General features: G+C 39.4%; 1 protein-coding gene across 2 annotated transcripts in view; it reads right to left on the bottom strand.

Annotated features, from left to right (window-relative positions):
• LOC146563995 (mannosyl-oligosaccharide 1,2-alpha-mannosidase IA) overlaps positions 1 to 23,792 on the bottom strand; it is a 195,896-nt gene that overhangs the window by 80,987 nt on the left and 91,117 nt on the right. For both annotated transcript variants that reach the window (XM_085291417.1, XM_085291418.1), the window contains exon 3: positions 3,099 to 3,214. In XM_085291417.1, the coding sequence (XP_085147543.1) occupies positions 3,099 to 3,214 (116 nt within the window). The remainder of the gene's footprint in view (positions 1 to 3,098; positions 3,215 to 23,792) is intronic.

Raw genomic sequence — 23,792 nt, 5'->3', positions numbered from 1 at the left:
GAGTAATGAAGTAACACAATGGTAAAGTAATGTGTAATGCAACACTGATTTTATATATATATTATTTGTAATTAATGTTATAATGAATCTAATTAAAACACTTCTATTTGTTATACATTCCATTTTTTTATTAAATTTTTTTTAAGGATTGCAACAAAATAATTTCTTAAATCTGAGAAAAATAAAGCATTTTATTTTTATTTTTTACTTCCTTGCTTGTTTTCTTATAATAATAAACAAACTACTGACCTTATGTGCTACATTTTTCCAGCCTTTGCTTTTATGCGGCATGTATTTCCTTAAGTGGCATTTAGAAAAGAAAAAAAAATGAAGCCATCAGAAAAATTTCTGTAGGCTCTCGACAAGCTTGGTGAAGTGAATCTGACAATCCCTATGATGAGCCAGTGTGCTGTTTTATATGTTTTATATGTTCAAACTGCAAAAACTAGTTCATTATCAAAATGACGACATTAAGAAAGAAGATGTAGAAGTCACTGTGTGTGTTTGCGTTTAAAGTGCACAGTTTACTGTACTTGAAATGCTGTAATTTGGGCGGAAAATGAGATATTTTTAAAAAATGTGACAAGTAATCAGATCTTACAGGACAAAGAACAGCACTTTAATGACGACATGTAAATAATTTCAACTTTCCTGCAGAGAATAATTGCAAGCCTCTGCCCTGCAATGACCGCTGATGAAGACAGGAAGTGGTGAAGTTAACAAATTGTGGCATATAACACCCCTGACAAAGTGCACTGTGAAGTGTAAACCCGCGTTTGTTGTCTTTATTAGTGACACTGTGGCTGTTTGTCAGCAGCTGCAATTACTGGCCGTCACCAGCAGCCACAGCTGCAGTCATAGTTAAGAATTTTCTCTCTTCACTGGAAAAGGCCATTCGTTGTATTAACTGCGTGTGGGTGTGTGTCACGTCTCATTCCAAGTCCTTGGTATGTATCAGTGACATCTGTGCGTGCCATGAGTGAGAAAAATAACAGCTTTGATATGCAGGCAATAACAATCACTGTGCATTTCTTTACGGCCTCGTATCTGGCAGTGATCGACAACGTGCTGCGATAAAGCGCATCTCAAACGCAGTGGAAGTGTTTTTTAGGCCTCTGCTTTCCAGCAGAGCTGTTGACTGCATATTATTCAAATACAGTTCAGTGTTACTAGCATCATGTGCAGTATGCCACACGTGTCAAATGTAGTTAAGATTGGTTTTCTTGATAGAATTGTATCATGTCTCTATAAGGGTCTAATGGATTTGAAACCACATTTGACTTCATATATTAGAACAAAATGGGAGAAGGAAGGAGGGATAAAAATATTAGAGGAAGAATGGACGGCAATATGGAGATATCAGTGGATGTGTACCAGCTCACAAAAGTGGAGGGAATTTGGCTGGAAGTGCCTAATTAGATACTTTATAACACCTTCTCAGAAGTCTCATTATGATGATAACCCCCCTGCTTGTTGGAGGAACTGTGGAAATCAAAGTGCAAATCATTACCATATTTTCTGGGACTGCTCAATCTTGAGGGATTATTGGAGAGAAATACATAATGCCTTACAGGATATCTTTAAACGTGAAATACCTCTCGAGAGTAAGACTATGTTCTTTGGATATATACCTCAGGAATGGCCTAAATATGATAAACATTTAATAAATATTTTATTGGTGGCCTGTAAAAAGAATATCACCAGAAAATGGTTATCCCCAGAGAGCCCAAACATAAGTACATGGATGGAAATCACAATGGAAATTTATAACATGGAAAAGATAACAGCTTCTGTTAACCACAAGCTGGAGAAATTTACATCATATTGGGAAAACTGGGTTAAATATATCACGCCTCATAGGCCAGATTTTACTATTACAAACCAATAATTATGATGTATGTATATATATTTATAGGATCACCCCATACCAACACATCTGTGTTTTTTTTTTTTGTTTTTTTTTTTTTTTTCTCTTTTCTTAGGTTTGTTAGTTTTGTTTTTTGTTTTTTGATTTTCGGATTATGTGATGGTTTCAATTACTTCTATCGTTGTAAGTATTCTTCCCTTATGACTTGGATGTAAATTAAAATACTATTTCAGTATTTAAGACAGATAACCCAAGTATGAAGAATGCTTACATGATGTACATACTGTGAATGCCTGCTTTTGAAACCTTAATAAAAATATGAATTAAAAAAAAAAAAAAAAAAAAAAAAAAGATTGGTTTTCTTCACCAACACACTCATAATAAACAAGTGTTTTTGGGGCCTTAACTGTCAACAAACAAAACAACTTCAACTTGAGACATTTGGCGTGCTGTCATAACAGGCAGTGAATTTGTATAATTACTGCCTAGCGTCTACAGTAGCCTACCATGATGACAGTCATAATGACATAGTTGTGTTTGCAAGCTTTGTGTAATTACACACTATTACATAACCACATTTTATTGACAAGGTTGGTCCGGAAATGACCCCTTTCATTTGCAAAGCATAAAAAAAAAAAACACACTGACAAACAGGCTCACACATTACCTATTAGCAGCAAACTCCCTAAAAGCCCTTCCTGGTTGCCGCTTTCGCTCAATTCAACATGATATCAGAACTGGCAACCCACGCTGCTTGCAACCCAGCCTTTACAGACTCGCTCAATGAAAGGGTCATGGCCTCTCTTTGCCTCCTCTCTCCCACATTTTTTTAATCTACAACACCCTTTAAACCCTGCTCCAGCACTCTCTCCTTTATTTATCACATTTTCTGCCCCACAAAGACCTTTCAGAGAGGCAGAGAATTTCATCAGTCGGTAACACGGCGTGGCTGGTGGCCACACAGGAAGCTTTTGATTTCTGCTGGAATGTCCTGAGCTTTGGAAAACTGTCAGACTCAGTGGACACAATGTCGCTGTTAAAGCACAAAAGCACAGCTTGAAATCAATCGAGCATGCACGGTCACAGCTGAAAACTTCATTATGCTTATGTAGTAAGAGTGTGGTTAAGCTTGATGGAGGGGAGGATGTTGCCCCCAAGTTGCCCGAAAGTAAAATGCGAAAAAAAAGAAAAAAAGAAAGAAAGAAACTTGACACTAAAATGAGTTTCTCACCGAATTTAGATCCAGGCTGGTCTTCACCCATTCCTTGGCATCATTATACTCATCCATCAAACCCATAATGTACAGAGTGTCTAGTGAGTCAACGACGGATGCTCCTCTCAGGCCACCTGCAAAAATCAGAGAAAACACAGTTATGCACGGAGACAAGTTCTGCTTGTTTTTAGGTTCTTTTTTAGCAGGATATGAGGTGAAAAGGTAAAAATCTCAACATGCAGTACCTGTCAACTATTCACACAACAACAAATCAGTCCAACAATTCGCAACATCCAACCAAATAAAGCTATTTCTGACTTTTCCACTGTGACTGCAAGTCTTTCTCAGACCACCCCGAGGTTTCTTTGTGTGGACAAGGTTTTTTCCCAGTGTATTCTTTATACAGCTGGTCGATCCTCTCCACGGTGAAGCAAAATACATTTTTATCGGTTAAATTTCTAAAATTAGTATACGTATGGGTGGAAAACAAGTCACTACTGCTACCTCTTATCTTATTATATGCATATACATGAGCTATCGGCGTGTTGCATGGAGTATTGTTTTAACACTGATGCTATTTTTACAGTAACTAATCCCTAAAGCGGTAATCTGTCCACTAAGACAGTATGCATTTCAACTAATTTTTTAAAAGGGTGGTTTAAAGAAGATTTGAAAAGAAAAAAAGTAGAAAGTAGAATAAATAACCGACAAATCATTACTTTATTTCCTGCTACATAAGTCAAAGTCTTCGAAGATGGATAACTACTGAGATTTAACTCTAAACCTTTAATGTGGTGGTTAGCAACAGCGCGTGTGATAAAAACTAAAACATAAAAGTCTCCCTCGCGCCGAGCTTCAGTAATTACTCCAGTGATGTTGAATGATAATACAAAAACAGCTTTGTGTGGCCCACATGAAAAGCATCTTCTCTCCGAGATTAAAGCATCTTCTCTCCGAGATTAAAGCATCCGCTACAAAGCACCAGTCACTGTAACATGAAAGTCAAGTCATTTAGGAACCAACCACCAGAGGGGAATAAAAGAACCTGTATACTGATTATTGCAAACATTCAGCAGCTGCTGCTGGATTTCCCAGAGTTTGTGCGCTTCCTGCATCGACTCTGCGTAAATGTCACAGTGTAAAATCTGCTTGTCTGCAGTGACTGTGGATGCACGAGTGTTTGTCTTTGTGAATCTCAAGCTATTTATTTCCTTTCATAAACTAAACGAGAAACACATTACCCTTAATGAATTACTGTGTAAGAGTTTAAAGGCAAATTGGGGTTTGGAAGTTTAATAAGAAGAAAGTGGGACTAAACCGGCAGAGAATTAAACTTCTTGCGGGCTGAAAATGTAGATGAGGTGAAAAAATGCAATAGTGTGGAAACTGAACTGGTTAAGTAGGAGAGGTGACGAAAAAGCTTGCTGTTCATCTCTGAGAACTTAGCCTAGAGTAGATGGTTGGATTGATCTGATGCAACCATTCAGCAACCAGGTACATCAAAGACTTCAATTTTTATGAAGAATTATTTTCAAAGCTTGCCAAATATGTAAATCACAACCATGCCTTTAGGTGACAACACAGAACTGAAAAACTGAACTTTTTCAGATCCTGTTCTCAACAGACGCTGTGATTTTGTTAATGTTTTGTGTTAAACTGCTAGAACGACCTCAATACTTTTCTACTCACAACAGATAAAATTAGTTTGTGTAAGTGAAAATGTTTCATAGCTATAAACTCCACTTGGACATTTAATCGACCTTAATGCTCTGCAGTTTTAGCCCAGTAATGTTATTACTACTGATTCTGTCACTCTGTTCACATAATCATCCGTTAAACAAAGTAACAAAAAAATGTTTCTCCATATCTACAGCATATTCTATAGCTCTATATCTTAGCATATTCTATATTAGCGTATTTTATCTGGAAGGAAAGTTGCAATTAGGGCTGCCACGATTTGTCGACTAGTCACGATTACGTCGACTATCAAAATCGTCGACGACTGATTTAATAGTCGACGTGTCGTTTGAAGCTTTGTAAGATCGCAAAAGACGCAGGAATAATAGCAGGATTTAAGAGTGTAATAACGGACTGAAACAGAAGATGGCAGCACAGCATGTACAAGGATGCCAGCTGCCGTTAAACCCCGAAGAAGAAGAAGAAGCAGCTGTGTCCCAGAATTCATAGCGCGGCCCAGCTTAGTTTCCAACAATGGCGGTAGCTAGTTAGTTTTAATATTACTCTTATTATTCTTTCTGGGTCACAAAATAAACGTTTAACATATTTTCAGGCGAGAATGTAGCTGTGTAAACCTCAAATATCTGCTCAGTTTATCAGGACACCACATATTTTCAAAAGCGCTCCGACGTTTTCGGAGACGTCTGTTACCCACTAGCTCGATAGCTAGCCGGGGGCTAGGTCACTAGCGCCGTGAGAACACCGGACTCCCGGCAAATTGTTTTCAAACCCACCGCCGTCTTTCGCGACTCAGGTTAAATATATATGAGTCACTTAGATAAATTAAAAATGTTATTGTTTGGCTTTTTTTTAGTATTTTATTTGTTCCTGAGTAAATCGGTTTGGCTGAGATTAAAGTTATAGTTTTTACACAGCTGAATAAACGTCAAGCAGACAGCTGATTATCAGAAGTGTGAGATGCTGGAGAATATACTCCGGTGTCCTGTTATATTTTAGATAGCAAGGAGTTTATTAAACTTTACCGAAACAATCTGCAAATTTCATTAAAATTGAATAAACTATCATCTTGTCTTTATTTTTAGTTAGCACCTTAAAAGCTTAAAGCTGTAAGCTAATGATAGTTATATAAGAGCAGATGCTGCTGGTGCAATAAGCTGTAGTTTTACGTCCAGTGGATGATGATCTGATTAGTCGACTAATTGCATAAATAATCGGTGACTAGTCGACTATCAAAATAATCGTTTGTGGCAGCCCTAGTTGCAATAACAATAAATCCCCCATCCATTCATGTCCATGTCAGCATCCTTTCCCCAGCCACCTCCTATAGCAGTGGCCAGTGGGGCACTCCCAAGACAGCTGACAGATGCAATGTCCCAAGGGTGTCCTGGGTCTGTCCCAGTAGGACACAACTACAACACCTGACCTAGAAGTGTTCAGGAGGTCTCCTAGTCAGATACCCAGACCACACAAAACTGTCTCCTTTTGATGTAGAGGAATAATGGTTCACCTCTCCTTCCTGAATGACTGAGCTCCTCAACATCCTTCTAAGGATGAGCCCAGCCAACCCTCAGATTAAGCTCATTTCCACTACTGTCATTGGTTCAGTCACTGCCCAGAGCTCACAACCATAGGTGAGGGTTGGGAAACTGAGAGCCTTGCTTTCTACTCTCAGGTCTGTCATTACTACAACAGTGTCACATTCATGCAGACGTTTGATCAATCTGACTGTCAAACTCCTGCTTCTCTCACTCATGACTTGGGGAGACTTGGGGCTCATCATGCAAGCTGGAGGTCATCATTTGATGAAGCCAACAGAACCACATCGGCCACAAAAAGCAAAGATAACATCCTGTGGACATCCTGTGGCCATTGACTGTGCCTTGAAATCCCTCAGAAATTAAATTATGATTGGAAGTCCAACACCCTACTGGGAATGAGTCTGACTTATTGCCAGCAATAAAAACTTTTTCGTTTTTCAGGAATCAAACAGGCCACAATACCAGGCCAGATACCTCATACTTCTAAGTACTCCCCCCAGGACACTTAAAGGATGCAGTCAAATGCACTTTCCAAGAGCGCAAAACATTCAATTCAATTTATTTATGAGCAGGCTCAAAAACCCGCCAAAGCAACTGTTGACAAAAGTGCTGAACAACTAAAAGAAAATATGTATATTCAAGGATATGCAAGCACCCTCGAATATTCCTTCCACCGCCCAAGAATGTCCTCAGTTGCAGTTAATACTGCTCCATCATGTGGGTAGGAGGCATTTTGCCTCTCCCGAGTCAACAGGAGCAAAAAAGAATAAACAAGTCGAGACATTTAAATCTCTCTCCATCAACTGGTTTGTTTAAAATCTTGTTTCAATCATCAACTCAGCTATTTATATCTTGAGCAGTTTCAGTTCTGACAGCATTTACCCTGCTCAACATTATTAGCATGAGAGCAAAACTCTCCGCTTCACCGTTTGCCTTTCACCTCGTCTCCATGCCTGTATGAATTAGCCGATGAGGTTAGCACAGATGAGTGACTTGGCTTGACTGAATGATGGAAGTCACACTCTTTGGCCATAAATCTAAAAGCATTTAATGTAAAAGATGTAGAGAAACATGATGTGGAGCTTTCTGTCTGGTAAATCAATTTTAAAGCCACATTCTTGTAATAGTACTCCCTTTGTTCCAGCACTGAAGTCCTGATGAGGTCGCAGTGTCATGGCTGTAGCTATAATACCATCTCACTTTTTAAACACCCTCTGCTGTGTTTTTCGTCTTGTTGTCGTATACTTTATATTGTCATCGACGGGGTAGTGCTAGCTTCAAGCAAGACTCACACTGCTTATATATGACCTACTATCGACCATTTACTGTCCGTGGTGTATAAGAGCGTGCAGAAACCGAGCGTGTTTTCAGATGCAACTCAAGCCTTCATTCTGTGTGAAGGGGAAGTACTGTTTTTAGTTTGTTTTCTAGCAGCCTTATCTCTATTCTGTGACAAATAGTAATGATGACAACTGAGAGGAGGGGTGTAATCAGATATCCAATGCCCTCTGGTTATCCAAACCCAGAAGCAGCTCTCTGTGGCTGCAGGCAAAACAGAGTGTGGAAAATTCCTATCGAAAACAGCACCAAAGCTAAGATGATTGATTGACTCTGAGGAGCAGACGGAGCAGATCAATCCATCATGGTGTACTCCTCCTACTTCCATGGTATAAGACCCTATTTATTTCTGTGGCCTTTTTTGCTACAAATGGAAGAAACCCTGAGGGGTCCTCTGAAGATGGGGGTAATTGGTGTGCCCTATTGTATTTATAAAGACTGATCAACATTCACACACACTGACATTCATCACAACACGATCTCGTTTGCATTCTCATGCATCCTGTTGCCCTCTTTAATGTATTTTACATATTTAATGCGAAGTTGAAAACAAACTGTACACACAGCACAAGCATTATTTAGAAACCAAAGCTGCCTCAGTTAATGCCTTGGAAAATAAAGAACAAACAATATAAGCATAAATACCCAACCGTTAGGAGTCAGCCTGAAATACTACTTGACATTAAATGGCCACGATTCGACTGATTTATGTTTGGGGTTGGACACGGTTTCTTAATGAATGACTTTAAAAACTGACTGTCAAATTGTTCATACATTTTCTCAAGAACTGATTAAGAAGTCATTAGTTCAGCAAAGGCTTGAATGTTTTATTTATTTATTTTAAATAATAAATTCTAAAACACAATATAACTTTTGAGATCAAATAAAAATATTTCATATGATTACTCAAAGTGTGCTTGGATACGCCAGCGTACTCGTGTCCTGCAAGCATCACTACCGGAAAGTAAGATGCGAGTGCCAGAGTGTGTGTGTGCGTAGGTACAAAGAGTACATGGAAATCCATTAGTAAGACATTGGCCGGTGGGTTTTCATTTATCATAGCTGTCACAAGCCAGTCAGTGTCGGTCGGCGGGGTTACATTAGACGGCCCCGGTCCACATGATCAATCACTCAGCACGCTCATGTTGCGAGAATTAGTTCATTCTCTCTTCTTCTTCTTTTCTATAAAAGCATGCACGCACCACTGATAAATATGAATCAGGATAAGACACTTCTTTATTGAATCCCTCGGGGGATAGCTCAGAGGCAACATTTCCGCTCTAATTTCATTTAACCAGCACATACTGCATGCCAAATGTATGGTAATACTCCTGAAATGAAATCCAATGATCATTGTAAATTCCATCGACTAAGTACATTAAAAGTGCAATACTGTTAACCAGATAAGAATAATCAGATCTCAGAGATGGATCGTTTTAATACACCTATGAGAAAGACAAATCAGAGTTTGTTTGTTTCTCATTGTTGCTGGAAAGTCACAGCACAAAGCTGAAAAAATAAAATATTACAAATGTGCTCAAAACTCGGACCGCAATAAACCGGGGGCCTGTCCAGGATCTATTGTACTTTTTGCCCTGGGGCAGTCAGTATAGGCTCGAGCTTCCCCTGTGACACTGAAATAGACGAGCGGTTCACAAACTGGATGGATGGATATTTAAACTGCCGGGTGGATCTAATTGATGCAAGAGCTGGGATTTACAATAATTGCACTGCCCCGTTACCAGTGGTTGCCAGTAACCAATTATCAATTGCAAGGCTAATAAGCATCTTGTTTGCACTAATGCTACCTGACACCAGTAAGACAGTAAGTGCATCAGTGTGTCTGTGTGATTTTAAAGGCATTTAGCTGGTTGCTATTCGAAGCACATGGTCTGCATCACAGATAAAGCACACAGGCAATGGTTCTGTAGGCGAGTGGGCTTTTGATGAAGAGCACCAACAGAGCAACAGTGGGGAAAGAAGTAAGTGGTTTTAGAGGGAGTAGGATTAAGTAGGGTTACAGAGCAGAACATGAAAAAGCTTGGGAGAAACACAGAGTGTGAAATGTCATGCCCATCAATCAAGATTGACTTTTCTGGAGGGCTGCAATACCAATTGTGAGCATTAGCCTCTTTGAGGAGAAGATGTCAGATAAGTCATTGAATATCAATAATGAAAGGACGGTGGATCATCTGGATATATACGCTTGTCCCTGAAGGTGCATATCACCGTTCATTAAAACGCATCTTTTTATGTCAGCCTGGTTTTAACTGCAATAACTACACAGCATAGACGTTATAGCACAGACAACATCAGAGTGATGAAGTTTGCATAGCAAGGAGGTTGAGCTCGGGGGGAGGGGGGGGGTCCTGGTTAGCCTATATACGCCTTCAACGCCAAGCCAAGATAGGAAATTAATCAAAGTGATAAACGAATCGGATATTTTGAAGGTTTATTTTAATTTTAAAATATGATTATGGCATAATACGTTGGTAGACGTCCCATCGAACCTCAACATTATTTGAGGTTTGATGGCAGCCATTTAAAGATAAGCCAATAGTAAAAACTGTGCCACAATCAGTGGGGACAGTCTTCTGTAGCAGCTAATAGAAGCTACTTACTCCCAGATCCTATCCCACTTGCTACAAGATGATAGTCAGGAAACCTAATCCTCCTGATTAACATTTTAAACACATGCTACCAGTCACTTCACAGAACTAGGCTGCATACACAGGGCTTGTTAAACATGTTCAATTGAATCCTTATTTTCAATTAAGACTGCACAATTTGTTCACTTTACACTGGACTAATTTGTGCCTGCATAGTTCACGTCTACTAATCTCTAAAAAGACCGAGTCTAAAGCAATACAAACAAGAGTTACCTTATTTTTCAGTTTTGGTGCAACAAGCTACCAATTGTCTGGTGTTTGTTTCTCTTTCCTTCAACAAAGAATATGACACATGTTTAAAAAGAACGTGAAAGAGCAGGCGGCAGCTGCAGAGACAGAGCTGTTTGCAGAGGACTTGTTACTGAGCTGCACTGCTTAAATCATAAGGCTAAGGAAAGCTGACCCTGCACCAAGAAATATGCAGAGTGTGTTGCATATTTCCAAACAACTACGCTGGGATAAGAAGAAAGGAGATGGAAGGGTCAGAAATCAGCTCAGTTCTTATTGAAGTGACAAAAACAATAGACAAGAGACTAGACAACTGATCTGCTGTTAAGAATTCATCCTTTATGTAGATATTGGAAAAACACATAAAAACAGCTTTTACTTGATTCAGCTGAAGACCCAAAACTGCCGAATTATACCTTTAAGAATTAAATTACCAAATCACCGTACGTCGCCATCTTTTTATCTGTATTTTGTTCTGCTTTTCATTTTGCTTTTATTACATGATCTTCTTCAGCAGAAGAAATTTCACAAACCTGTAGATATCTATAATCATAAAACTAAAAAATAATTTTATTCACAGATTTATTTTATGCACTCGTCAATTAAGAAAAGACTATAGGAGATGTTTTTCAATAAAGTTAGCAGTCTTTGTCTAGAAATGGAAGTCGTTCTTTTCTCAGAGTACAGTGTGCGAATATATCCGCATGTCTGCTTTGTCTTGACTAGCAGTACCATGCATATAAATCTTCTGCTTCTCTGCTTTTGTATTGCATGCGCGCACATACAAACATGACATTATTCTACTCATTATGCAAATAGTAAGTACCTAGAATGGACCACATGGAAAAAAGAAATGCTGACATCTGATTGTAATTGCACCCCACATATGCTCATCTCTACCCCCTTCAGCATCTCCATTTTCACCATTATGGTAATCACGTAGTCGAACTGCAAAAGGCTTGCGTCTAATAGTTCTTTGTGCCTTCCAGAACAACAACCATTTCTTGGCAAGACAGAGGAAGGGAAAGAGAATTGGCAGATCAAGGGACTTTAGAGCCGGAGTCAAAAGAAATTTGTTCCATTAGGAGGACTGAGGAGAGGGAGATGACTGAACCTGAGGCTTCAGCTAGAACTGCAAATAGCAGATATCCTTTATGTCAGAGCGCATAATTGTTTAGTCCCCACGTGCTGGACAAGAAAGCTGGTGAATACTTGTCAGGGGGGTGGATGCGTGATTGACTCCCAATGCATTTTAACATATTCTGAGACACCGAGCTTTAAGGAGGACTACTTTAGTGTTAGGCAAGCCTCAATATTTGTAAATGACATAGACTGCATGTAGATGGATGCAGCCACAATTATCATGACACCACCCACGCCTTGAGGTCTCAAGCTGAGCATTTTAAGCATCACTACCTTTGTGTATTTTTTGAATACTGGACATTATGAGTGATGGCTGGATCAGACAGGCTTTATCCTGCTTTATCATCAGATGTATCATTTACTCTAGTTGAGATCATGATTTAAAAATTAAGATCACAGGGTATTAAAATAGACAATAAAGCTATCAGCAAAGTCTAAGAAAGTTGGTTCTGTTTATTTTGATGTTGTGTTTTCAGTGGAAGAGTTCCAGGACATTTCTTCAGTCTTGGCTGATTGCAGATGTCCCCAACATTATAAACAGTATATTTGCATAATGATTGAAAGTAGCAGCACTGACTAACAATGGGGCATGTAATCAGCTTTGGGATCATTGATATGCAAATTGTCATTGATCAATGGCGATGAGATGAAAGGTTTCTCCCAATGAAAACGCAACGTTCAGAACAAAATCAACTTTCTGGGATTTCCTTGCCTGGATGATTGAGCAAGCATTGTGACTGTCAGGAAAGTGTTTACTGAGGACATAGATCAATTGAAAAGACTAGTGATTTTCTTACAGACTTACAGTACAATTAGAACCAGATGAGTTGCCACCTTCTGGCCATTCAAAAGTATTCAGATTTCCCCAGTGGAGACATTTGGAAAGAAAGAAAAAAAAAACTTGTGCCACCGGGGCAGCACGGTGGCACGGTGGTTAGCACTGTTGCCGCACAGCAAGAAGGTCCTGAGTTCAATTCCACCATCAGGCCGGGGTCTTTCTGTGTGGAGTTTGCATGTTCTCCCCGTGTTTGCGTGGGTTCTCTCCGGGTACTCCGGCTTCCTCCCACCGTCCAAAGACATGCAGCTTGTGGGGATAGGTTAATTGGATAAGCCAAATTGCCACTAGGTGTGAATGTGAGTGTGAATGGTTGTCTGTCCCTATGTGTTAGCCCTGCGACAGACTGGCGACCTGTCCAGGATGTACCCTGCCTCTCGCCCTATGACGGCTGGGATGGGCTCCAGCGCCCCCCGCGACCCTGAAAAGGATGGATGGATATATCGAGATGTGTTATGCTGTGTTAGAGAATTGTGATCCGCTGTGGCAGATCACAGTGCTGGGGCAGGAAGAATTACCAATACACTATCAAAGTGTCAAAGACTAAGAAGCTAATCACCATACCTTAGCAGAGATTAATCCAATCGGAAACAAATACAAAATACAAAGTGTCCAGACATGATTAAAGAGGCTCTAGACTTCAAGCAGTACACACATCAATCTAATTGCAGCAATCTAATTTGCCACTCTGGGAAAGCGTGGCGTGTCAGTGGAGCAGCCCTGTCTGATATGACAGGCTCTCAGATAAGATTACACACCGCACACAGTGTTATCGAACCCCTCGCCTCCTCCCTGTCCTAAAAGCCTGTCTTGCATTGATCTAGAGACACGGCTGAACAGTAGGAGAGTGAGGAGAGGGGGGGGATTAAACATCTGATGCTCGGTCAAACCACAAAACCTGATTTGGGATGACAGCTAAAGCTAGAGGCTCTGATTAGGCAGTTGATAAAGCACTAACAATTCATCCAGTTGTGAGGTCATTCAACTGGTATCTAAAGAATGAATAAATAAATGCTCGATAGAAATCCGCCCTGCAAACACAGACTTCCTCTCATTATTAAAACAAAGGCACTGCTCTCCATCACGTACACCAGACGTTTACTCATCTGAACTGTGCTTTCTAGCTCACTAGTTGCACACAGAAAAAATGTGCAGCCCAGGCCATTTAGGAGAGCTGTAATAACCTGTTGACAAAAAGCACCTGTCAGCAGGAGAAATTAAACCAGCCATCTTCAGCGAGCAGCTGCTCTGCTTCATTTGTTCAGTACCTCAGCCATTTAAAGGTAAAGGAGGATCCTGGAACTAAAATGCTACAGACAGGTAAGAATTTAAAGACAAGAAAAAGAAAGAAAACAAAGTGTCTCATTACAGTGTTGGGCCATCATTACCCGCCAGGGCAGTTTTAGTTTTTTTCAACAGATATTCCATCATTTTGTGTTTGGACAATGCTGGTGGATGCACTTTCTAACACATCAGTTCCAGATCTACTGTATATTTAAAGGCCACAGATGTGCCCTCATGCCCTAGGCACTGTAATCCTGGAGGAGATCAGTCCCATCAGCGTACAAATCAGAGTTAAATAGTGATCACTGATTGGCAGTAATTCTTTAATCTATGGGGACAAGTAATAGCAAAATATCCATGCCAGGACAGTTACATTCAATTTAATTTATACAGCATCAAATCACAGCAACAGTCACCTCAAGATGCTTCAGCTACCAGGTTAACTGCAGCTGTAATTCAGGCTTCTCCTTTAATTTGTCACCCATCTGTATTTGTCCAAAAGATATACATATAGTGAAAGTAGAGCTGGGCGATAGAACGATAACGATATGTATCGCGATATAACTTTTACTCGATAGAGAAATTAAGCTATCGCGATAGACCTCGCCGCTCTTGTTCTCTTAAAAAAAAAAAAAAAAAAAAAAAAAAAAAAAAAAAAGGTCAGCCGATCCAAATTCAGTAGCGCAGAGCCGAACCAATCCCAGCCGCAGCGTCACGTCGCGTGACTTGTTACGTACAGCACAAGTGCCAAGCCGCACGTGTGTTTGTTTGGGAAGCAGCCAGCGGGTAATGGAGCCAGCGCGTAATGGAGGAAATGAGTGTGCTGACTAGAAAAATCAACCGAGCATGACCGAAGAGAAAACAGATGATGGTTCCAATGCCGGAGAGATTGTCGAACGGAAGAGCCATAGAAGTTCCGTAGTTTGAAGGTATTTCGGCTATTTCAAGTCTGACAAAAAACAGAGTAGCGTGCACTGTAAATTGTGCCGAAAGCAAGTCTGGAAATACAATAAACTGGTGCATGCGTCACACTGTGCGCCACGTTATTGTTTCGGTGAAATGAATTTCTACAATACTGTTACTGTTAATTCTCCTCTCTGCAGTGTTTAAATGCTTACATATACACACAGTTACTGTCCCTCCACACATACGACTCGGGTCTGCTTCTATGCCCCAGCTTTGTTTACTTTTTCCCACCGAGGCTTCTAGACTTCTGATTGGCCAACATTTCTGCACGGTTAGGAATCTAGCGCCACCTGCTGCTTTGGCATGTTCATAGCAGCGTTTTCCTTCATTTCTGCCTTTATGTGTGGACGGGATTCTTTTTTAAAACGAAAACGGAAAATCTCAGTTTTCAAAAATACCCGTGTACGTGTGGACGTAGCCTCAGTCTCTGACTGGAAGCGCTAATTCGTCATTCGGCTTTTGTCAGACTAAAGTAACTGTTAAAACTGTTTGAAAAGCTCAGCTATACAACAAGGAGAGATTGAGAATTTCCTTTTAGTTCTGTTTATTTGATATTGACAAAAGTTAGTCAGTTTTGTCTGTTCTTCTGTAAAACAAACTAAGATTTATTTTTAGAATTAATATTTTGTTTCTAAGTGGAATTGACAATTTAGTCTGTTTCGTTTGTTCTATTTTGAAACTTAAACGCTTTAGCGGCTGCCTTTTGTGTAGTTTGCAATATTTGCCTTTATTTATCTGAAAAAGTCTCATGTTCCTTAAGTACATCTACCCTGTTGAACTTATTATGGGAAATAAATATTTAAAAACAAGCTGCTGATTATTTCACATTTTACTTGTGAGCAACGGCACATTTAAATCTTACAAATATAGTTATTTGGCTTATATCGTGATAGATATCGTTATCGCCTGAAATGAAAAAAACATATCGTGATATGAAAAAATCTCATATCGCCCAGCTCTAAGTGAAAGCTGATTTTAAAAAACAAACATTTAGAGTTGTTGTTTTTCTTGACTAGTTTAAAGCACTCAGTGACTATTGGCAGCATAACGGGCAGCAAAATAAAAAGTTTACATTCAGTCAAAGTGGGAGATTATTTGGGGAGAAAAGTTTTCAATTATAGAAAACTATTTCAGGTTTCTGACAAATCTATAGAGAACCAGTTTAGAAGCTGCTGGTGAAAGATAGTACAGCTTGCTCACCTGCAATTTCACACTCAATTACTAAGGGAATGCAAACTTTCTAACAATATTTCCTGGAGGAATGTGAGTTGAAACACTTGTCCACAATACTCAATATCAATTTCTCTTTCACTGCTTTACCAATTCCTGAGTTCATTTCGGTTTTACCGTGTTTTGTTCCCAGGATGCCAGAGACTGTTAGGTCTATTCAACCCCAACCACCAAGCCACCGACAACAACCATGAAATGTCTCCCACACTGTCAGGCTGATTCTGAAAGTTTTTCCAATCTTTGCTGCAGGAATGAATGATTTTTTACAATTGCAGTTATGCATTGTGACACAAGCTTCCTCCTTCCCTTCACTCAACACAGACAGAGTCCCACCTGCCAGCGATTGGATGGATAACTGTCAATAAAATGGGAGGAAAGTGTCTTCTGTGCAGGCAGGATGAAATATGTGCATATGTGCATGAGCTTTAGACACTACAAGCTGCAGCAGCTGAGGCACTGATTTGCTCGCAGCTAGACCTAATGTCAAAGTAAGTCTTTTCATGCAAAGACCCAAAACAGCAACACTAGATAGGGCTGCTCGATTATGGCAAAAATGATAATCATGATTATTTTCACTGAAATTGAGATCTCGATTATTTGACGATATTTTTTTAACCCTTTAAGACCTAGTATAGAACCAAGTCCGCCAGAGCTTATATTATTTTTTTACATGTTGTAGTGCCATTTATGGGAGCATTTCAAGTTGCTATACAACTGTTATAGCCCATATTTTAATAATATGTATGCATTAAGTCCATAGTAAGTACATTAATTGCAAAAAAGTGCAATAAACTACAAAAAAAAATTTGAAAATCGTTTTTGTTTGTTTTTTTACATATATTTCTACTTGGAGAAATTTAAGAGGTTTATCCCTCAAAACTTTAAATACAAAAAAGTTGCAAAAAATAGTTTCCCACCACAGGAAATTTATTTTGAGTGTCTTCATAGTTTTATTTTGGAGATATACCAATTTTTATATACTGCAGGAAAAACAAAAAAACAATCCTATGATGCAAATTTGCAAAGAAAACAGCATGTGCATCAAAATAAACTATTTCCAGCAGTGCAATTCGAGTTCTAAGCATCCCAGAAACTATTCAGAAAAGTCAAACATGACCAGTATAGGCTTTTAAGGCCTACAAGTAAAAAACTACATTTCCGCGAAAATGACGTCACTTCCGGTTTCGGGCAGGAAATGGCGGACATGCGATAGTTCGCGCTGACGTCGGTTTCACTGTGGGAAGTGTTACGAACAGCTGATCGGGTCGGCAAAGCGTGTTTCTGGAATATTATGTTTTTGTTCCTGCAAGCGCTTTTTATGCAATTTTTGCAAAGCTTTATGTGGAAGGAAACCGTGACCGAGGACAAGCTGATGGCATAAGATGTAAGTACAACTCCTCCGGTTTCATATGCAAAACAAATTATTGCGCTAGCTTACACGGTTCAGGTTCTACATGGATTTAAAAATAGTTACACAAAACGGAGCGTGCTGCTCTGACCGGCTTTAAAGGGTTAACAATGACTTTAAAAAATAATATAAAATAGTGTGCAACACCACTGAAGTTTTTTTTTTTGCCTCTCTTTTCAACCAACGGCAGTCACTCTCCTCTCCAAATAACTTCTGCTTAGCTTTCTGAGCTTCCCTCGGGTCCTCTTAATCAGCGGTCTCCAACCTTTTTTGCGCCACGGACCGGTTTATGCCCGACAGTATTTTCACGGACCGGCCTTTAAGGTGTCGCGGATAAATGAGGGAGGGGCTAATAATCGGCTCAGTCATTTTTAATGATCGTTGAAAGCCCAGATCGTAATCGTGATTAAAATGCGATTAATTGAGCAGCCCTAACACTAGATAAACACAGAAACAGTATATCCTTAAACTTAAACATAACTGTGTTTCCACAGAAAACAAAAGGCAATATTTGAGGAGTTCCTGGAGAGTGATAAGACAACCTGAAGGAAAAACTAAATGCTCCTTTGTACCAAGAAGAAAAGAAAAAAAAAGGACTGTCACTGAGAACCTGAAAATCTGATGATTTAAAAGAGACAATGGTTGACACTATGGTCGGAGAACACACAAGCTGCGATGAAGAAATGCTTAAAAGAGGTGCTGTATATTAATAGACTCCAAAATAAGTGAATGAACTAAAATCTGCTCCCTAATACGCTTAAAAGCTTGGCATGAAAGACTTGTGATTAAAACTGCCAAACACTGATTACTACCCAGCAGCAACATGTCTCAAGTTGCAGACATGTCATCAGTGACTCCGGATCTACGTCATCAAAGAGTGAGATTACATAAAGACAGAGTTGGTTTTTTTTTTGTTTTTTTAAAGGATCCTGATGGTAAACACCGAGAAATAACAAAGATTTTAGCGTTTTATCTGGATCCACGAAATTTTACCCTCACTGTATTCATGCAACTGAATTGTTACAGTAGCACAGAGTACAATCCATTATAATCCCCCTGCTTCGTCATACATTTTGCAAACACTTTTTCATCATCTTGGCTATAATCCCTCTGCAAAGGCTTGATGATGTGCTCATGCCCATTGAGGGGGACTCATTCTAATCCGAGTTGGGAAAAGCAGAAATTTAGTGGCGATGATAATAAAAGATGGCTTCCCTTTCATCTTGATAGCTTGAGTTCTGCTTTATAATGCTGTAGAGCAGCTTTCTTTGTCAAGGCAATTCCCCCAAAACAAACATACTGTGAATTTAATGGCACAGAAAAGTCCCACAGCAGATTATCAGAAATGACACAATTAAAGGTCATGATGTTGTATTTTTAATGTGTTGTTCTTCTGCACTTTTTGGTTTTAATTTCTTCTTGCTTTGTGTTTTGTGATAGCCAGCTATCCTTACGTACCCCCTGATGACATCAACACACCCATGCTTTTATAACCCTGTCACTTTCCCTTGGACTGAGGGAGGCACTGAGCCCACGTTGGGCGTGCTGTGATCTCTGTGCAGTTGCCACCGTTTCACTGCCAAGTGATGCGAAGCGAGCCAGGATCGTCATTACATGCAGTGGGACGAAACCTGCTCTGACAGCAGGCTTGCCCCAAAAGTGCATTATCAGAAACTTGCTGTCTAGTATCTTATGAGCCTGCACCTTAAATGCTCCAGCATTAACCTGCAGTTGGGGGCAAAATATTTCCATCATCCTTCTGATCTCATGGTTTCACTGGATTCATGGAGCGAACAGCTCTTATAACCTTACAATCTTCACTAGTGTTCGAAGACATTTTTTTCCAGCAGTAAAACAAATGTAACAATCATCCACAACTAAATCATCCACAACTTTGGCATTCTGGTTCATTGACCAGTTTCTCCATGTTTCCCACAGTGTGGTTCAAGCCATAAAAGTTGACCCTCAAGTTGTTAGTTTTATGTTAATAAAGCATTTCATTAAATCTTGTGAAAATGGAAAAACTATAATAAAAAAGTATAATAATTCATCTACAGATGGTAAAGGTACTGGCGTGCCATGAAAGTGACACCGCATCTCCTGCTGTTGGCTCTCAGCAAACTGAAAATGGTGAAAAATGTCCACTCCGAGAAGCAGTTTATCACAGTTTATTCAAAATTCTTCAAAAACAGAAAACTATGCTTTACAGCTGTAGCATCACTAAGCTGTGCAATTCCTTAGATGTAACAAAGCGAATGCAATACAAAAAAGTTTCTGACTCAGTGTAAATATAAAACCTGTGGAGAAGAGCCTTTAGGAAAAATGAAATGAAATTCATATTATTTAAGACTATGACTGAAACACTATGCAGACTTAAACACAACTCTTTCTGACTACTGTATACAGCACAGTGGATTTTCAACAGCAAACATTTGCACCACTAAGTAAAAAGCAGTATTTAAATATTGCTCCTCAACGTAACACAGCCTGAACTAGACCAATATCATTGGCTGAGACTGCTCACATAAAAAGAAACTGCAAATAGCTAGAACTGCAATAAGAGAGAAAATATTGTTTTATTTTATTACATCTTAATTCACACATTTGTCCTACAAATACTTACATTGACAAATGTTTAAAATAAACTACAACTTTAACAATACCCCAAAAATCCATATAGATTGGGCTGTACGAATATCTCAGTGACAGTATGTAAAGTAAAGTAATTCCCAAAGCCCTACTGCTGCTGCTACTGCTCTATATCCTCCAATTATCATGATATACGATGTGGCCAGCCAGCAGTTCCACTTTAGGCCCTATTGGTCCCAGAACAAATAGGCAATATTGAATGGAGGGTTGGGATGTGCTCTCAGGATGGGGTGAGGGACCAGATCCTGATTTGTCACCTAGTGCTGGTCGCTATGGAGACAGATGATTTCAACCCCATCGTGATGGAGCCCGTGGGATATAGAAATTGATGGGGAAGAAAAGGAAAGTGGGTGGATGGTTGCACCCCTTCTTTCTGTGTGTAACTTGCATGTGACAGGTGGTGATGGGCACCATTTGCGTAGCCCTTCATTTAACCTTAATGGAAAGGGAAGCTGCCACTCCCTCCTTTGCTCTCTCTAACCTTTACAGTGCCCCCCTTTAAAACCAGGTGCAAGGTCTACAGAGAGGTAATTGCTAAGGAGGGGAAAAAACCTGTCTGCTTAATATGTAGGCTGAGGAAACAGCAGGCAGTTGTCAAGCGAAGTGCTTCCTGAATAAAGCTGACTGCTTTTAATAAATGTTCCATAAATGACAAAACAGGAGGAGCTGAGCTTTCAAGTGACACAGGTGCAAAGGTGCTCGATCAGTAACAGTAAAATCCAAGTATTAGTATGCATGTATGTCAGTACATACAAGTCCCTTTTAAGCAGCACTGTCTTTGGAAAAGTGATGCCACAGCGGATATGTTTAGCTCCAGTTTGTTTGCTGTAGGTTATGATGATGTAAGACAGTGAAAGACAGTGAAAATTGGTGAAAATCCAACATCACTTTGGGGGGATCCGGGATGACTGAGAACCGCCAGGTGCGTTATAAAAAAATGTATTTCACCTTTCAATAGCACCTCCAACCAGACCAACTAAATAATACATATCCAGCACTTCATTATTTGGGCCATCGATCCAGAGTAAATCTGGTTTTCAGGTTTCTATCATGTAAGAGTACCTGGTAATGCTTTACATCATCTAAAAAGCCCTCAGGGTTTCCTAATAAACGCTACTGGTTTCAAATTGTCCTTAGGCGTGCCATAAGAGAAAAGGTGAATGGTTCAGCCTTTTTTGCTAGAAGCAGCTCATTTTGCATGCCAGGAGAACTGTGAGCAAAAACCGATGACCTTATGCTCTTTAATTGCACCTCTTGGGATGAGAATGGAAAGGTAAAGAGGTAATGGGACAAAATGAAAAAAAAAATGCAGGATTAAATAATCATAAGATGAAGGCAGAAAAATGGAAAACTATTTCTCCATGCGTAAAAAGGGGTCTTTATGCTTTCATTTGTTGTAGAGAAGCAGAGAACTGGAAAGCAATTGTGAATAGCAGCATGTGGCCAATCCCCTTAACAGCCATAGGACATCTATTGTTGATGAAAAATCTCTGGAGTGAGGGAGGGGCAGCTGTGACACCTAATGTAATGTTCTCTCTTTTTCAGCACAATCACAAGCCTTGTCCCTAGCATCTGTTAGACTACGGTTTTGGCTTGGCATTTAATGTGCCTTAGCTAGTGACCCAAATATGCAGGCATGGGGGTAATGACGTCGTTCACAGAGGGATGAACATCTCTTTAATCCACCACTTAGCCTGTTGGATTGGTTGGCTCCTCACTTTGAAGCAAATGGAGAAAGTGATAGTAGTACATGAGACATCTAATAATAATGGTAAATTACACTTGTCAAACTTAGCAAAAGAGGGAATCTAAAGAGGATATAGTGGATGTGACATATGAAATGGTTTAAATGGTCATAGTTTGGTAGTGTATATAACTAAACTCTTGATAGATAGGCTAGCTAAAAGTGGGCATCACACCTTTTTTTTTTAGCTAGCTTGTACGCTAATATAAGCCCACAGCAGTTAGGCACTTAGCTAAATGCTAATAAACAAAAATGGAATCTATTAGCACCTTAATAGTATTTATATTTCTCAATATTTATTTTTTTCTTGTTTCTGTAAATTAGTGAATTTTAGGTGTGCTTGTAGTCACTGGGTCTGCACATGCTAGGCTAATTGAGCACTAAGCTAACTAACACAGATAATGCTTATCCAAATTTTGAGGGGAAAAAAGTGAATAAAACCATTTCCAGAGTTTTCAACCCACTTATTTATCTGTGATAATAAAATTCCCAGCTTTTCTACCATTTACGGCTTGAGTTAATCAATCAACATCAGTTAGAAAATGACATAAAACGACCAAACAACCGGTGATATATAAGCAGAATTTAAAAGCAATCTTGGTCAATGTTTCAACTAAGAAAGGGTCTTAAGCTGCACGAGAGGAGTGTAAAGGATTTTTGTACCAATCTAAAAGCATCATACCCTATTATGGATGAAAATACTGGGCCACCAATACTTTATACCTAAAAGAACTGCTTGGCCATGGAAACCCTTGCCATGAAGCTCCCCGCACCCAGTTTTTGTACTGATGTTAAAGCCAGACACGTTTTTGGAACTCCAGTTATTGAGTTAGCACAGTGTTGCTGACTTTTATGCAATACATATATTAGCATTCATTGACTTGACTATGTAAGTTTTTGTGGTCTGCCACTTCATGGATGATTTTCTTGTGTTCCCTAAAATACTACAATTTGAGCTAATACCACTTACAGTTGATGGAATGTTGACTTGTTACAACTACATATTAATACACTCCAATTCATTAAAAACACCTGAACTGAAAGGTTAAGAGTTATGGTCCAATACTTTTGTCCCTGTCATTCACCCAAAACTGTACTTTATAATAAGCTAGCATCTGGTTGCCATATACTTGTTGTAGCCCAAAAGGGAACAGAATATAAGTCTAAGGTTTCAAAACACTAGACAAGTAGGCAGAGTTGACATGGGCTTTCTGGCTTTTCCCCAGAATGGTAACAAAGGAAAAGAAGAAAATGCATTTTGGAGTCTTTCCAGGAAGAAGAGATCCTCTCAGCAATCAAGTCATCCTAAATTAGCTTTCTTTTCAGATCAAAGAAAACAGCCTTTATTGTAGGGCTCTGGTGATAAAAGATTAATACCATAAACAAGCTGTCCACTCGGATTTGCTTCTAGCTGTGTGGCTGTGAATAAGCACATGAGAAAATCTCAAACATCTTATGGTGATTCACCCAGAATGCCAAAACCTTTGTGTTTACTCAAAAGAAAAGAAAAGAAAAAAAGCTAATCTAGGTACATTATCTCAATAGTATCATAACGATTGCAGACAGACTTTTTAAGAAAGGGTGAAGTATTTTATTTGGCTTTCTTTAGCTTTGTCTGGTAAGCTGGAGTAGTCGTTTTAGGATCAGTATTTTCCTTTGCAAATCCTTAAGTGTGTACTTATATGCCATATATACCTTTTCTGTATATCATACATTACTTCTTCAGAATGATGCTCTGTTTGTGTTTAACAATGCCTTCTGAATTCAAGGCTGAGACGACCATTCAGTCTTGCACTGAGATAAGCTGGAAATAGAGCAATCACTGCTGATTGTTTTAGCTAATGCCCTCCACCATACAAGTAGGGCACGAGAGCTCTGGGAATCAAATATTGAAAATAATTCATTGCACTGAGAGCTTTAGCCTGCAAGTCTTGCAGTTAACAAGTGTCCCAAAATGACTTTGCATCACTTTCCCACACTCT

This window comes from Mchenga conophoros, linkage group LG11, assembly GCF_057382185.1.
Source record: "Mchenga conophoros isolate Kocher_MC1m ecotype Shallow Benthic linkage group LG11, M_conophoros_male_GT1.1, whole genome shotgun sequence".
In the NCBI taxonomy this organism is placed as follows: Eukaryota; Metazoa; Chordata; class Actinopteri; order Cichliformes; family Cichlidae; genus Mchenga; species Mchenga conophoros.
The sequence above is the reverse complement of the archived record's forward strand: the minus strand, read 5'-3'. Positions and strand labels throughout refer to the sequence as shown.